Source organism: Capsicum annuum, chromosome 5 (genome assembly GCF_002878395.1).
Source record: "Capsicum annuum cultivar UCD-10X-F1 chromosome 5, UCD10Xv1.1, whole genome shotgun sequence".
NCBI lineage: Eukaryota > Viridiplantae > Streptophyta > Magnoliopsida > Solanales > Solanaceae > Capsicum > Capsicum annuum.
In genome coordinates this window covers 218,821,886-218,837,559 of record NC_061115.1, presented here as the reverse complement: position 1 = coordinate 218,837,559, position 15,674 = coordinate 218,821,886, and the positions used below count along the sequence as shown (strand labels likewise).

Sequence of the window (15,674 nt, the reverse complement as noted above, 5' to 3'; positions counted from 1 at the left end):
AAACAGGTGTGATCATCAGTATCAATTTGTGGGGAGATGTTAGGAAAGACAAAAGGCTAGGGATTGCATATATATATATATCTATATACTATCCTTCTTAGAATGGAACTTGTATTGTAAGATTATAGGTTATAAGTTAGGCATACATGCCTAAACATTCTATCCTTATGATAGAACGTGGATTACATAATTATAGGCCAATCCTATGTGATTGTGTATCTATACATACATACATACATATATATAAATATATATATATATATACACACACATATACATATATTCTCTACAGTAAAGAACTCGAAACAAAGGAAACAATGAAGATGGTATTCTCTACAGTAATGAACTCGAGACAAAGAAAACAATGAAGATGGAAGTTTTAACATATGGAGACTAGATGATCAATTGATCTATTTGTTTCCAAAAGTAAAATCTGACATTGCAATCTCAATTTGATGTTGATCAGTATGCGGATGTTGCATAGAAGTGGAGGCATGCTGCAGGATTTGTCCCTCCTCCTGATGATCTTTATTCTCAGTGGATGTTTCATTAGCCCAGCCTTCATTTTCTACATTCGATGTTCGAGGATATGCTTGAACATTGTCCTCGTTATATTTTGGGTAGCCACGTAGCAAGTGAACTGGGGAGGTACCACGCAATGGTGTGGCCGGTCTGCTAGATATCGGAGTGGTGTTTTCTGATACCCGCCCATGTCTCACCCGCTTTTTCGCTGTATTGTGCCAGCTTCTAAGAGCTGTTGCCACATTATCACCAAAGATGATAGGCTTCATTGATGAACCCATCTACAAATTTCTCTACATTAGTAATCCCTCAACAACAACATATACAGTGTATTCCCACATAGTAGGGTCTGGAGAGGGTAGAGTGTACGCAGACCATACCACTACCTCAGATGAAGTAGAGAGGTTGTTTTCGATAGACCCCCGGCTTAGAACCGATAGCAATTCTACATTAGTAATCATGCTTATTAATTTGTATAATATTCTCAATAAGAAAATATCAAGTACCTGAGTAACTAAGGCATATAGAGGGAGAGTTACATAGCTGCAATGGACTTGTATGATTACTCTGAAACAAGAATTGAAATCATCAATACAAAAATATGCATCTTGTGGAAGGAAAGCTTTAATTTCTTATTATATATATTTTCTAAAATATATGTTATAATAATTGGATCATATATTTTAGAAAATAGTTTTTATATATATATATATATATATATATATATATATATTATATATATTGACCAATTATTATAACATATATTTTAGAAAATCATGTTTTATAAAAGGAAAATGGGCATTCATTAACTATCCTTCCTGAACCCTATGAGATGGAAGAGTATATGTCAAAATTTGTGAGCATATTATTACACTTACATAAGAGAGGATATTAAAATTTGATAATCTCCAAAATGGCATTATGGTCATTTTATTTTATTTTAATTCTCTAAAATTGTTACATGTGGTTGGTAAATTATTTTTTCCCTCTAAAATTGACATGAAGTTGATAATATTACTTTCTCCCCTCTAAAATTGCAATATTTTGTTGATAAAATTACTTTTTTCCTTTAAAATTGTGATATGTAATTGATAAAATTACTTTTTTCACACATTTTCTCTCTTGCCACTTGGCCTTTGCACTTGGTATAAATAATATGATAAACTATTTTATTTACTGAGTTTGCCATTGTAGTTTTAATTGTTGAAATAATTGATAAATTCTCTTACTAGTTTCATTATAATATTTTCTTTGAGATAAATTAAATATTATTTAATTAAGTCCATTGAGAAGTATAAGTAAAATATTTAATATTTCATTTTATCGATTAAATTACTTGTATTTCATGAATTTATGAATGAATCTTGCAATAACATTATATGTACATAATTTTGACAATACTTATTCGATGATAAAATTTAAAAAATTTTCGGGAAAAAAATGTCTAGCATGTTTATTTATCCTCTAATAATTAAAATAATCTTTAAAAAATCAATACTGTACATGTAAAATTTGGTAGTCCTCATAATGGTATTTTGATAATTTTTATTTTTTTTAAATCCTCTAAATTGTTACTTGTGGTTGATAAATTATTTTTTCCTTTAAAATTGTGATATGTAGTATATTAAATTATTTTTTCCCTCTAAAATTGTGACATGTTGTTGCTAAAATTACTTTTTTTCCTCTAAAATTATGATATATAGTTGATAAATTTCTTTTTTTCCTCACATTTTCTTTCTTGCCACTTGGCCTTTGCACTTGGTATATCATAATATGATAAGCTACTCTCTTTGTTAAATTTGTCTTTATATTTTTTAACTGAAATTCCGTTCTTTGGACCCAATACGACTCATGGGTGCGAGCCGTATGCTGGGGTATGAGGCTGACCAGTGTTAGTTGGCGGGATGGTTTGGTCACTGGAATGGTTACGACTTAGGGGTATGAGTCGTAGGGATTGGTACGAGTTGTATCAAGGACTCGTATGGTGGAAGGTGTTTGATCCGCCTGGTATTTCATTCTGCCAAGGATACGGGTTATGGGTACAGATCATATGTTGTGGTTACGACTTCTTTGGATGAGTCGTATACTGGACAGTGTTTGATCCAAGGGTTGAGGCTTGGATACGAGTGGTCGGTACCAACCGTATTGGAAGGTACGACTCGTATGGGTCAGTCATATCCCTATGATGGAATTTTGTGCAACTTAAGTAGGGGTATTCTGGACATTTTCCTACTTACCCTAATTAGGATCTACGACTTCTAATACACTTTGGAGGCTATTTACCCTATTATTCTATTCATTAACACTTAGAAACTATTCCAAAACACTCCATAATTCTCTCAAGAGCTTTTGGGGCAAGAAGGCTAGGGTTTTATCTTGCGGATTGCTTTGGGGCTTGTCTTGGTGATTTCCTTCCATCAATTCTTCAGTATAAGGCATGATTCTCTTCCCTCATTGTAATTTCAACTAAAGGCATGATTTATATGATTGATTTCATGGTCTTACTATTTCATGATTATGGTTTGCAACTATTATTTGGGGGTTTTGGTATTGAATGCTTGATTATGATTTTCTATGATTTTAACTATGTTTTTATATGCATTAATGGTGGTTTTGGACAATTGAATTGCATGGTAATGGTTTAATGGTCTTTTGAATTGATTTTGGTTATATTATGCCCCAAGGTATTTAATAAAATGCTTAAAAAGATATATTCATTGCATTGACTTTTTTTAATGGAACTCTTGCTTGTTTTAAACTTGATAAAGAATTTATACATGGTTTAAATGGTTTGAAAGGGCTAAAGGATAAATGATTATGCTGGTGGAGAACATGAAAGTCTCCCAAGTGGATTCAATATGGTAATTGAAAGGGCACCTAAGGTCCCCTTAACCTAAATGGTTTGGCTATGAATATTACTTGCAAGTAAGGGGTGGCTTAACGATACCACTAATATTGGACTTGGTTAATAAATGGATAATGGCTTGGTTATTTGGAAACTGATTTTAATTAGGCATTAATGGCGGGGTGTGTAGCAAAGTCGTGGAAGATGACGGTCCCGAAGGGACCAAAACCGAAAACTCATATTTGCCAATATGAGGGGTCTTGATGATCGTGTGTGTGTGTCACATTTTATATTGGGGGATGTATTAGTCATTCCATGGAATATTTTCTGGTCATGCAGCTACACGCATTGGGGCCCTTTCAGCAAGGAGAGCTGAACTCATATAGCCCGTGGGTGGTTTAGGACAGCCAAGCTACACAACCCAAGTATAAAGGTTTTAAATGCATGCTAAACCCAATTCCCTTTTTCGGCACTTATATATGTATAGTTGTAGCATTATGGATGATTTTACTTGATTTTATAACTGACATTATTTTATCCTTATCCTGAGATTCATGCTAGCGGTCACTCGTTAACCTCGTCTGCTAGCGGCTATATACCTATGCTATGCAGGAACCGACCATTCTACTCCTCCTGTTTAGTATGCGAATTTGGTATCAGCATTTGGACTGAAGTGGTGAGCTTCCATCCTTTCGGCATCATTTCATGTTATGAATTTCTTCAGACACTTTTCTTTTAATTTGGATATTGATTTTGGCCATGGTTGAGGGCATGTCCCAACCGAATTTGTTTACTCTTTTGGATAGAGTTTTTGTGGTACTTCTGATGGTTGGTATGGGCGGAATCGGTATTGGTGTCGGCCTTGGCATTGGAATAGGCTGGTGGGTTGACACCACATCACAAAATTTCTCATTGTTCCGTCATATTACATTTTGGGATTAATCATATTATGTTTTGGTATTCACTGTGGTTTATGACCTATGGTTTGGTTTGGTATGGTTAGGCGGTTGGTGCAGTATGGTTGGACTCGGTTGGGTCGGTCACAGTTGTGATGCTATCTCAGAGTCTTAATGAGAACAATAGCGCTATCTTGTTATATGTTCGAAATTCAGTCCACCTAAGGCTGATTATAGGTGGTTAGGTTTGGTAACAGGGGGCGGTCCTCGGTCCTGATTGAACTTGAGATGTCAATTACGATAAGGCCCGAGGTTGGGTCGTGTCACATACCCCGCTTTATGAAAATACCTTGGGTATGTTGTTGTTGTAGTACTTTCTCCTATTTATGTTTTATTTTATTTTTATCTTTTATCTTTAATTTGTATAAATATGTTTTATATAAATATTATGCTATTAATAATTTTTTAAATCAAATTTAAGATAATTGAATTCTTACCTAACCAAAATGTCTTATTAAATTGGTGGTACTATTTAATTAAGACAATGAAGTTCAGTTCATTTTTTATTTTATAGCAGAAAATAATATTTTAAGTAGTGTGTTAAAACTAAAAATATCATAACTACAGATAGAAAATCAATTAGATTACTCTTTGTATTTTTTTTCATAATAAATTTTTGACAAAATTTACTAATAATAAAAATTTATCAACAATTCATATTTAACGTGTCATTAAGTTTTATTAACAATACAATAAAAAATATAATATAAATTAAACTTTTTAATTAAAATATTATTATTTTTAAATTTAGAGTTTGCGTCCGAATTTAGGGCCACTTATAACTAATATCATATATAGATATGGCAATCTAAACTATGCTTTTCCAATTAAAACTCACCCCATGGTTAGCCTAATGGCTAGGTCTGCAGCATTTCTATGAAAGCAGGATGGAAAACCAAATTTCCACTGGAAAATTAAAGGGGAAAAAGTTAAAGGACAATATATTCAAATTTCACTCCGAAAGGAAAAAAATAAATAAAGGAAAATGAAAAGAGTTTAAGTTCTATGTATCATCAGTGCACAAAATATTCTATACTATCAGTTAACTTGACCTGCTATCTGGAATAGCAAGTCAAGTTTACCTAATAGTGTAGAATATTTTATACACTAACGATGCACAAAACTTAAATTCAAATGAAAATCCGACTCCTTACCCAACTCCAAACAAAGAAAGCAACTTGAAACGCATTCTGTAACAAAACAAAAATTATTATGAAATTCCTAAGTTGCAATCTTTTAGCAATATTATGTAGTAATTTTTATGTTCTAATTTATATGACTCACTTTTATTTTATGTTAGTCTAAAAAAGAAAGACATATTTTTATATTTAGTAACAATTTAACTTTAAAATACTCATTATATCCTTATTAAAATGATTTATAACCATACAAACATTTATTAATTACTAGTTTAGGTGTACGTTGTTCGCGCGTGTACCTCACTTCATTTAGTTCAAACGTTACACTAAATAGGATATTTGTTTAAATAATAAAGATAAAAATGCAATAGTTAAATTTAACATCTTTTGTAGAATTAATTAGATGAGCATCAATCATATTTTCTCAATAAGTAAATCAATTTCTTCTCCAGTTTAACATGTATCTCAATATTTATAGAAGTATTTCCTTAATAAAATCCTATTTTAGGAGTATTTTTCTATCATATTTTAAAAGTATTTTTCTAATTGATTTATATAAAAAAAAAATTATTAATTGATTTTCCTTCAGTATATTTTAGAAAGTCTAGTTAATATAATAAAAATAATTAAATGAAAAGTGTGGGAACATGGGTACCTGAAAGAGGACAAAGTTAATGAAGAAAAGCACAAGGCCAGGGCGATTAAACCAGAAAAGATGGTCACCGATCTCCACCACTGGTACACCTTTCACTATGTCTCCCCTTTCTGAAATTCTAACCCCCATTTCTGTTATGATCATTTGAAGTTTTGTCCCAACCAACAATATTATCTGCATTTTCATTTTAGGAAAAATACTCATATTAATTAAATTAGGAAAAATGCCTTGTTATCTATACACGAAATTGCTTAGACACACCCGAACATTAAGAGGGTCGTATTACTCCTGGACTAATTAAAATTGTATTTTTGACAATCTTAGTGTCTACGTGGCACATACGTGAATCAACACACTGAAGGTCCACGTAGGTACTAAGGTTGCCAAAAATATGATTTTAATTAGTTCGGGAATAATAGGACCCTCTTAAAGTTCGAGCATGTCTCAGCAATTTCGTATATAGTTCGGGATGGAAACAGAACAAATGACATACAATGAGTGGGACAAATGGAACCCAAAGATACGAGTAAACTCCTGCCAAACACCGAAACAAGTTTTCATTTAGTTTCAATTAATTCCAAGTCTATATATATGATAGATGATATGATAGGGCAAGTTAGATAGCATAAAGCTACGTACCATCGGTGGTGGATAGAAAATATAATACCGTGAAGAGCCATAATGCTGGACTGCAACATAAAATTGATGTTATTATCATGGAATTAGTTAGAACCGTCAATATGGCCCGGGCCCATTGAGCTGGATCGGCTCAGCTTGTAATTTGATGGAATTGGGCTTCAATTTTTGCTGTTCATTTAAGAACAGGCTTTTTAGTCCGACCCAAATAAGCCCGTGGGGCTTCAGCAGTGTGGGTTGAGCTAGCCCATGGGTCGGCCCGTAAGTCAAATATATGCAACTATTTAGATTGTTTATTAATTATTAGTATTTTTATTTGGTTCGATGGATATCACTATTAGGAGTATTTTTTTGGGTGTTAAAGACTTGATTAACAAGTATTAACACTATGTAATATTTTCTGATAATATTTATGTTTATTAATATTCTAAAACTAAATTATAAAATGTTATTTTTTAAAAAGTGTATTGGCCCGCAGCCGACAGAGTAATAGCGTGGACTTGATGTTTTTGGGCCCATCATTTTGATGGGTCAGTCCAACCTGATCCGTAAAACTCAAAGCCTGTGTAGGCTATGGACCGATCCGTATTGACAGCTATAGAATTAGTAAAAGAGTTTCTGAAAAAAATACACACCTTATTCCCACGACAACTTTGAAATCTTTGTCAACTGCTCTATTAATGTATATTTGAAAATCAAAGTTCTCTTGATTCTGTGGTGTTAAATGTGCCTGCAAGTAATGAACCAAAAAGAGTTAAGTTAGCACTAAAGTTTTAATTTTTTTAATTTTTTTTTTGTGGTTTCCACTCAGTGTTCGGTGTCCGCATTAGAGCCCGAACTAATTTAGATTACGCGTTGCAAGGCTCATTAAGGTGGCAGCGGTCCCAACAGAGTTTTCTCTGTACCCAGGGTCGAACCCTCAACCTCTGGTTAAGGGTGGAGCAGCCTCAACCACTGCACCACAACCCATGGTGGTAGCACTAAAGTTGATACAATTACATATTTACAATGTGATTATTTTTCAATAGTGTTTGGAATATTGTAGAATTTTGATATTACTAACCATCATGAACCCATGTCTAAGGGTTAAATAGTCAACTTTTGCTACTGATGAAAAGAATTGCCTGAAGAAACAAACCTGTAAATACAAGCCCAAAAATATATGAGCTTAATAAAAACCTTATCATTATAGAAATTCACAAATTGAAAATTTTAAATAGAGTTCTTGTCTATCCATTGACCATGTAAAAAATAATTACACAATCATATTATATATATAAAAATTTACTAATAAATCTTTTAGTATAAGTTATGACCTATGTTTGGTAACTTATTATGTGGTTAATAAATAAATGAATAGTAAAATAATATGCTAAATTTCTATTGGATGAGTGGAAGTTATTTACTTATGTAACTCCCACCTCTCTTAGATGGTAACTGGCGATAACCGTTTTGACTTAATAAAAGGGTCTTCTCTCTGTCAGTATGAGAACACCGTATTTTTCCATCAGAAGTTGTTCTGTAAAATTAATAAAATCACCATGAATTCGGATATATTTTCTTAGTTAAATTTACTGTTAGTATAAGTATAGAATTATAGAATCACTGGAATGTGTAGTGTAATTTATATATGCATGATAATCTCTTTCACAAGCAATTCCTTACTATCCAATTTTGTTTTTTCGGGTAAGTTGAAATTTTTATAATTTTATTTTATAATTTAAACACATTATATATATCCGATCAGATATTTCAGATACCATGCTATATGTTTCAAATTTATTTTTTTTTGAGGCTCTTTACTTTTTGTTTTATTGGAAATTAAAGAAAGAACAAAAAAAATTATCAGTTAAAGTTTTCCTGTTTCCATAAGAATGGAGTTTAGGGGGAAAATATATGGAGTGAAAGTGGTGTTATATAAATAGATTAAAGTAGATATTTTCATTTTAAAAAGATTTGCAAAATTTAGAAATAAATATAAAAGCGATAGAATAAGAAAAAATTAAAAAATGTCAAATTTTTAAAATTTTTAAGTAAATAATAAGAATGTAATCAATGATTTTGTAAGAATTTGACTTTAAAAATAAGAAAAGATATTAAATATAGAAGAAAAATAACTGTACCACAGGTACTATCTGCATGACAAACGTAAGGTGATAATCCATCAACCACTTGAAACTTCTGGCGATAAAATATGTATGTGCTTACACTAAAATATATGTTTGTGTTTACATTATTATATTAAAGTGTGAAAAATTTTTAAAAAGTGATTTAAATTTTTACGCTTCATTAAAAATCTCCGCAATAAATAAAATTATTTAATTATAAATAATCAAACGTTACACGTGGGACTCACTATCCAGAGCATCACCGGCGACTTGCTCCAAAAATGCATATGCCTACGTCCAAATGAGGTCTCCCTTGCAAACCTAAACCTCTCAGGGTCTGCAACCATCAAATATTAATGCTAAAAGTTTGAACAACTTAGTAGTAATAATAATAATAATAATAAAAAAAACAACAACAAATAATAATAATATTTTCATTTCGATTTAAGTTCCTTTTATTTATTTTTTTGATTTGTTCTGAGGAAAAAGTATTTCTTTCTATATTTAACAAGTTTAAAATTTTAAATATTTTAAATGACAAGTTTAGAATCACAAATTAAAAAGACTACAACTATTTTTAATATATTTAAAAATATAAGATTCAAAATCACTTTTTATTCTAAAATTTTATATTTATTTAAATTCAGAAACTTAAATTGAAGCGAAGAAAATAACAATTATATAGTGTTGGTCAAGTTGGAAAAAATTATTGTCCAACTTTTTGTGTAGTATGGTATATTCATACTTGCAAGTCACATCCATTTTCAGCATTATTGAAATGATTGTGGACCAATTTTAGATAGGATTTAATTTATATGGACTCACCATCAATGAAATTTCACCTATTTTAGGATTTTTTTTTTACAAATAATATATATAACATTTTTTATCAAAAAAATGGAACCCAAAAAAGTTGGACACCGAGCTATTACTTTAGTTATTTTATGATCGAGCCGACCTAAACGGAAGGAATAATTATTATGGCTAGATTTGTCTTTTCCTAATATTTAAATGGCCTGTATAAAATATTTACAATATATATGAATATATAAAAAATAATCTCGCTTTTAATTTATATAAAAGACACTGGAGAAATAAAAGAGTATACAAATTCCTGAGTTGTATTCAAATTCTTGTATACCAACCGTTATAGAATTGGTACTCAATTGTTTTTGTTTCATCCTCCCAGGCCCTCCATTTTCTCATCTGCAAATTCAGATAGAAAAAAAAAAATCATATAAATGGTCAAGGGTGATGCAAAACTTATATAACTTGAATTAAAAAAAACATATAGCTAAGTGTTGTATGTGATTGGAAAAATCGATAACCTAGCAAGAAAATGTCATTGTGTAGAGCTGTCGATATGGGTCGGTTCAGCCCATCCGAGCTAGTTTACACGGGCTTTAAGTTTGACGGGTCAAGTCAGGCTAGCCTATCAAAATGATGGGTCCAAAAACACCAAGCCCACACTATTATTCTATGGGCTATTAGCCTCACGGATCCACTTTTAAAAAAATAATATCTTGTAATTTACTTTTAGAATGTTAATAAACATAAATATTACCAGACAACATTACATAGTGTTAATACTTGTTAATCAAGTCTCCAACACCCCAAAAAATATTCCTAATAACGAAATTAAATAACTTTTGACATGATATTCTTCGAACTAAATAAAAATACTAATAAGCAATCTAAATAGTTGCATGTATTTGACTTATGGACCAGCCCACGAACTAGTCCAACCCACATTGCTCAAGCCTCACGGGCTACGGACTTATTCAGACCGGGCTAAAAAAACCATGTTCTTAGATGGGGTGCAAAAACTGAAGCCCAACTCCATCAAATTACAGGTCGAATCGGGCCGACCCAACTGGCCTGACCCATATTGACGGCTCTATCGTGGTACTTGAATGAAAAATAATTACTACTACTATTTTTTAGTTGAGAAATCTGGATAAATACCTTTAACCTGCCCAAAGCAAAAGTTGCTATACAGTACAAAACATGCGCAATTGCCAACACAAAGATGAAGATATGGAGCTGGTGTATTGCATATGAAGATGCAAATTGAACTTTTCCCTGCATTTTCCAAATTAAAACCCCCCAAAAAATTAAAGTAATAAGAAAGTGTATATTAAAAAATAAAGGTATGTGGAAAAATATAATGCAATCACAATTTCACCTTTACTTTAAAAAGATTTTATTTTTGATATTAGTAGAATAGTAGTGTTATTTAACCTGCTATAATAAGTTACGCAATTATGTTTTAGTTTTCATGTCATTAATTTTATTTACTATATAAATAAAGAATTATTATTACTATTATTATCATCATTATTATTAATTATAGGAAAAATGCTCTATTACCACCTTGACCTATACGTAAAAAGGTTGAGACACACTCGAACTTTAGGAGGGCCATATTACCCCTGGACTATTAAAATCGTATTTTTGACAATCTTAGTGCCTACGTGGCACATACGTGGCACACAGGTGTGCCTACTTGGACCCTTCAGTATGTTATACCACGTATGTGCCACGTATGCACTAAATGCATTAGTTTAATGTGTATTACTAATACATTGTTTGTTATATTTTTGCACCTTATGTGTAACTAATGTTTGCATTAGTTATACACTCTATTGTGTATTAAGGTGTGTATTACTTTTACCTCAAAATTCATAGTATTAGCAATGCAATGGATCCAATACATGCATTAACATGATTAAAAACACTATTATCCCTCAAAAAAAAATTTCAGATTTTTTTCAACATATATATGGAGGATATTTTTATAAATTTTTTTAAAAAGAAATTATTCAATTCATGTTATTTTTAATACATCAAATCAAACACTGCATAAGAAAAATACAAGTATAACTAAAAACTAATGCAAGTATAGCTAATACAAGCATTACTAACACATTTTATTTTACATTATTCTTATACACTCTACCAAACGACCCCTTGTTGTCAAAAATATGATTTTAATTAGTCGAGGAGGTAATAGGACCGAATGTGTCTCAGCCTTTTCGCATATAGTTCAAGATAGAAATAGAGCATTTTCTCTTAATTATATTACTATTATTATTATTTTATGAAAATAGCATAAGCAATTGGTGATAACCATTGTACCTTTTGTAAACAAGGGTCATCATACTCAGACTTGACATCTTCATCTGCCTTACAAGGATGCCAGGAATAACCAACACTTTTGGGGACACATAAGTTAGAAACTGGGTCTTGTATCACTGTCAACAACAATGATATGAATCCCAACAACATAAGCTCTGTTCCACATAAATACAAGACACGAAAAAGAGTCAGTATATGAAGTTACAATTTTATCAATTATGGATCGATGCATCAAAATAAAAGAGAACTAACTGTTTTTTTTACCTGCTTTGATCTTTTCAAGTGCTTCGTATAGAGGCTTTTTGTGTTTTTTCAACAACCACTGCAAATGAAAATGAAAATGCACGGTCCCAACACTTCACTTAGTAAGCATATTCAGAGAACTAAAGACAGAAACAATTAAGAGGTTCTAGACTAATTAAAATCATATTTTTTACAACCTTGTGCCATGTATGTGTCAAGTAGGCACTAAGGTTGGCTACTTATTTTAGCCTTTTCGCGTGAAAATAGAGTATTTTCTCAACAATTAACGGTAAAATGTTCCACGATACTCTTATGTAGCAATTACATCGTGAAGTAGCTAATTTTGATTTTCACACAACAACCCAAAAACAAAAAAAAAAACGATATACCTCTCCAAGGTGATGCATAATTTGTTCAATAAAAATGGAAATAGCCAGCAAGATGAAGCAAACCACGGCAACCGCCCACGTAGGGGTTGCCTCCATCGACCGTTCTTTAGCCATCAATTAATTCTGATAGAGAATTTTCCTTGAGAAGAACAAAAATGATTTTGTTGTTTCTTTCTTTACACAATTGAAGATAAAAGTATAAGCTATTCCTTTACACAATGATTGTATAGTTAGTTATGAAATTGAAGATAAAAGAGTATAGTTATGATTGTCTATATATAAATAACAGGGATAAGAAGAAAAGTATTAATGGAAAGAGAAAGACTGGAAATGTCAATAAGAAAGACTTGTCAAAGTTGCAAGTTTCCAATTCAAGTCAAACACAGCGTAATATTTGTGGCAGAGTCGCAATAATAATTTAGAGAGAGAGTCGTATTGTATTGAAAAAGGTTAAGTTGAAAAGTATTTTCATCAATATAACTTTACTTGAAAAAACTTTTTTGACAATTGATGCATCTTTACTTACTACTATTTTTTTCTCTATGTCAACGTCTAAGGGGCCGTTAGGCCATAAAAATAAATTTCTCTTTTTTTTTCGGAATTTCTTTTTTCACTTTATTAAAGTTGGGATATTTGGCAATTAAAATTCAGAAAATAATTTCGGAGTTGAATTCTGAAAAGCGAAAACAATTTTTTGTTGTTTTCACTATTTTTCATTTTCAATTTCAACTTTTATTATTAATACATATAATTTCAATCTTTAAATTTTTACACAAACCCATCTTATAACTATAACCAACCACCAAGAAAAAAATAAAAACAAATGCGTATGTACTATTTTTTCTTGCGGCATCAATTTGGGCTAAATTTGTTTAAAATGAAGTGATGGGAATTAAATTATATTTTTGACAACCATTTTTACATTTGTTCTCGAATGCTAATTTCTTCGTTAATGCAAATTTGGTTCGTGAAATGAAAGTGCCTATATATAAGAATCACATTTGATTATATGTTAGTAAGTAAATTAGTTAGTTGGGTGATTTTGATGGTTTATAAAAGTAGGGGTCATAAAATCATATTTAAAAAAGATTTTTCAAAAGTCTAAAAAGTTCTTTCAAAAAAGACATGATCAAACACAACCCCAACTCCAACTTCAAAATTTTTTAATTTTCATGGTCAAACGCCTACTAAATATAATTCTGTGCGCGTCATTGTTTCAGATTATTGAAAAATAAAGTTGTTTATTTTCTGATAATTTAAAAATAATTTCATACAAGGGAAAACAGAAATAGCTAGCTAGCACCATGCAATATGTTGTTCACCAAATTAATGAAAACAATGTGTGCTGTACATTCCGTTAGTAATATTCTATTTTTTTTTATTTTTTTTTTTATTTTCCAAGGTATCCCCACAGTCAGCAGCCGTAAGACTAATCCTTCATTCCTCGGTCAGCAGATTTTGCGATAGGGAATTGGCCACAAAGTTTACTTCATTCGCCAGATGCGGGAATCGAACCCCCGACCTCTTACTGAAGGGATATAGCGCTGAATCACTATACCAACTCTGGTGGTTATTAGTACTGTTCTATTATGATAGACTAGGTTGAAATTGGAATTAATTAAAATTTTCAGGATATATAATAAATTCAGAACTAATCAATTTGAAACAATATAAAGCGAACTTTGTTTTTATTTGAGATGACACAGGATAAAGATAAATGAAGAGGAAGAATATGTATAGCACCAATAATTGGATGTTGATATGCTATATCTAAAGAAGATCAGTTTATGTATGATTTAATAAATGATTAAAATTTTTGAGTCTAAAAGAAAAAATTTCTATTAGTATTGATTTAATTGGAATTATAGAAAACTCATTGAGCTTTTCTAAAGTTTGACGGAAACTCATAGAAAAGATATCATTCCAAAAAAGGCACTTTTCTTGAAAAGATATCTTTTTAATTGAAAAAATAATTAGACAATTTTATAAGGATTGATTCTCTTTTTGTCTGCCCCATCTATGAGAAGAAATAACTGAGAGTAATATCAAGACCTAGATGATCAAGTTTTTCTTCAATCAAGTCTTGCAATGGAACGAGGTTATTATTTCTACTATTCTTCTAGTTTCAAATCTCTGTCTAATGATTTACATGCAGTGATGGCCCCAAGATTTAAGGATAGTGAATATTTAAAAAATTTAAAAACTGAAAAAAGTAAAACAGAAACAAATAATAATAATAATAATAATAATAATAATAATAATTATGTCGTTTCAATTTAAGTGCCTTTTATTTATTTTTTTGGTTTGTTCTGATTAGGAAAAATTATTTCTTTTTATATTTAACAAGTTTTAAAATTTTAAATGACAAGTTTAGAATCATAAATTGAAAAGACTACAAATATTTTTAATATATTTAAAAATATTTAAGAGGCTTAAATTGAAGCGAAGAAAATAACAACTATGTCGTGTCCGTCTAGTTCGAAAAAATTATTGTCAACTTTTTGTGTAGATACACCTGTCCGATTGAAATGTTTGTGGACCTATTTTAGATAGGATTTAATTTATATTGACTCACCATAAATATAGTACACACTTTTGAACCCCCTTTCACATCTTATATTAGGAAAAATTGAAGATTTTGGGGATAAAGTCATAAAATTATATTTTTAGATTTTAAAGGTAGAACGAACTCGATTTTCAATGAAATTTCATATTTGAGTTCTTTATGTTATTAGTAGTATGATTTTTAACTATAATTTTAATTTTGCCCTTATATGCATGAAATTGACTTTTGAATTGATTTTTGGGATACAAGATAGTATATTTAGGGGTTTGTAAAAATCAAACCGATAAAAATCTTATTAATTTATTGTTATTGGGTTATTGGATTAACGGTTATTTAATGGTTTTATAAAATAAAATTATTGGGTTATTGGTTCGATTTGATTTTTTTTTTATTGGGTTATTGGATAAATCGATAACCCAATAAAAATATAGGCGTATATATATATATATATATATATATATATATATATATATATAT

At 30.6% G+C, this 15,674-nt stretch overlaps 1 protein-coding gene across 2 annotated transcripts; it reads right to left on the bottom strand.

Annotated features, from left to right (window-relative positions):
* Positions 1-240: 240 nt before the first annotated feature.
* LOC107871340 (MLO-like protein 12) lies at positions 241-12,967 on the bottom strand. 2 transcript variants are annotated; one of them, NM_001325010.1, is given in 15 exon segments: positions 241-803; positions 1,029-1,089; positions 5,162-5,229; positions 5,478-5,513; positions 6,118-6,291; positions 6,611-6,651; positions 6,757-6,806; positions 7,389-7,483; positions 7,817-7,891; positions 9,110-9,198; positions 10,007-10,067; positions 10,827-10,943; positions 12,000-12,154; positions 12,264-12,321; positions 12,632-12,856. In NM_001325010.1, coding segments are annotated over 15 exon segments (1,587 nt in total). In that variant the 5' UTR covers positions 12,746-12,856; the 3' UTR covers positions 241-410.
* Positions 12,968-15,674: the final 2,707 nt, after the last annotated feature.

What these genes read in the sequence shown, in the direction of transcription:
- LOC107871340 (XM_047412053.1), bottom strand. Translation starts at nt 12,745, where the DNA reads ATGGCTAAAGAACGGTCGATGGAGGCAACCCCTACGTGGGCGGTTGCC. An exon ending in TTATGCATCACCTTGGAGAG is followed by an intron (nt 12,322 to 12,631) that starts GTATATCGTTTT and finishes TTTCATTTGCAG; the next exon opens with TGGTTGTTGAAAAAACACAA. An exon ending in TTTTCTATCCACCACCGATG is followed by an intron (nt 6,652 to 6,756) that starts GTACGTAGCTTT and finishes GGTGTTTGGCAG; the next exon opens with GAGTTTACTCGTATCTTTGG.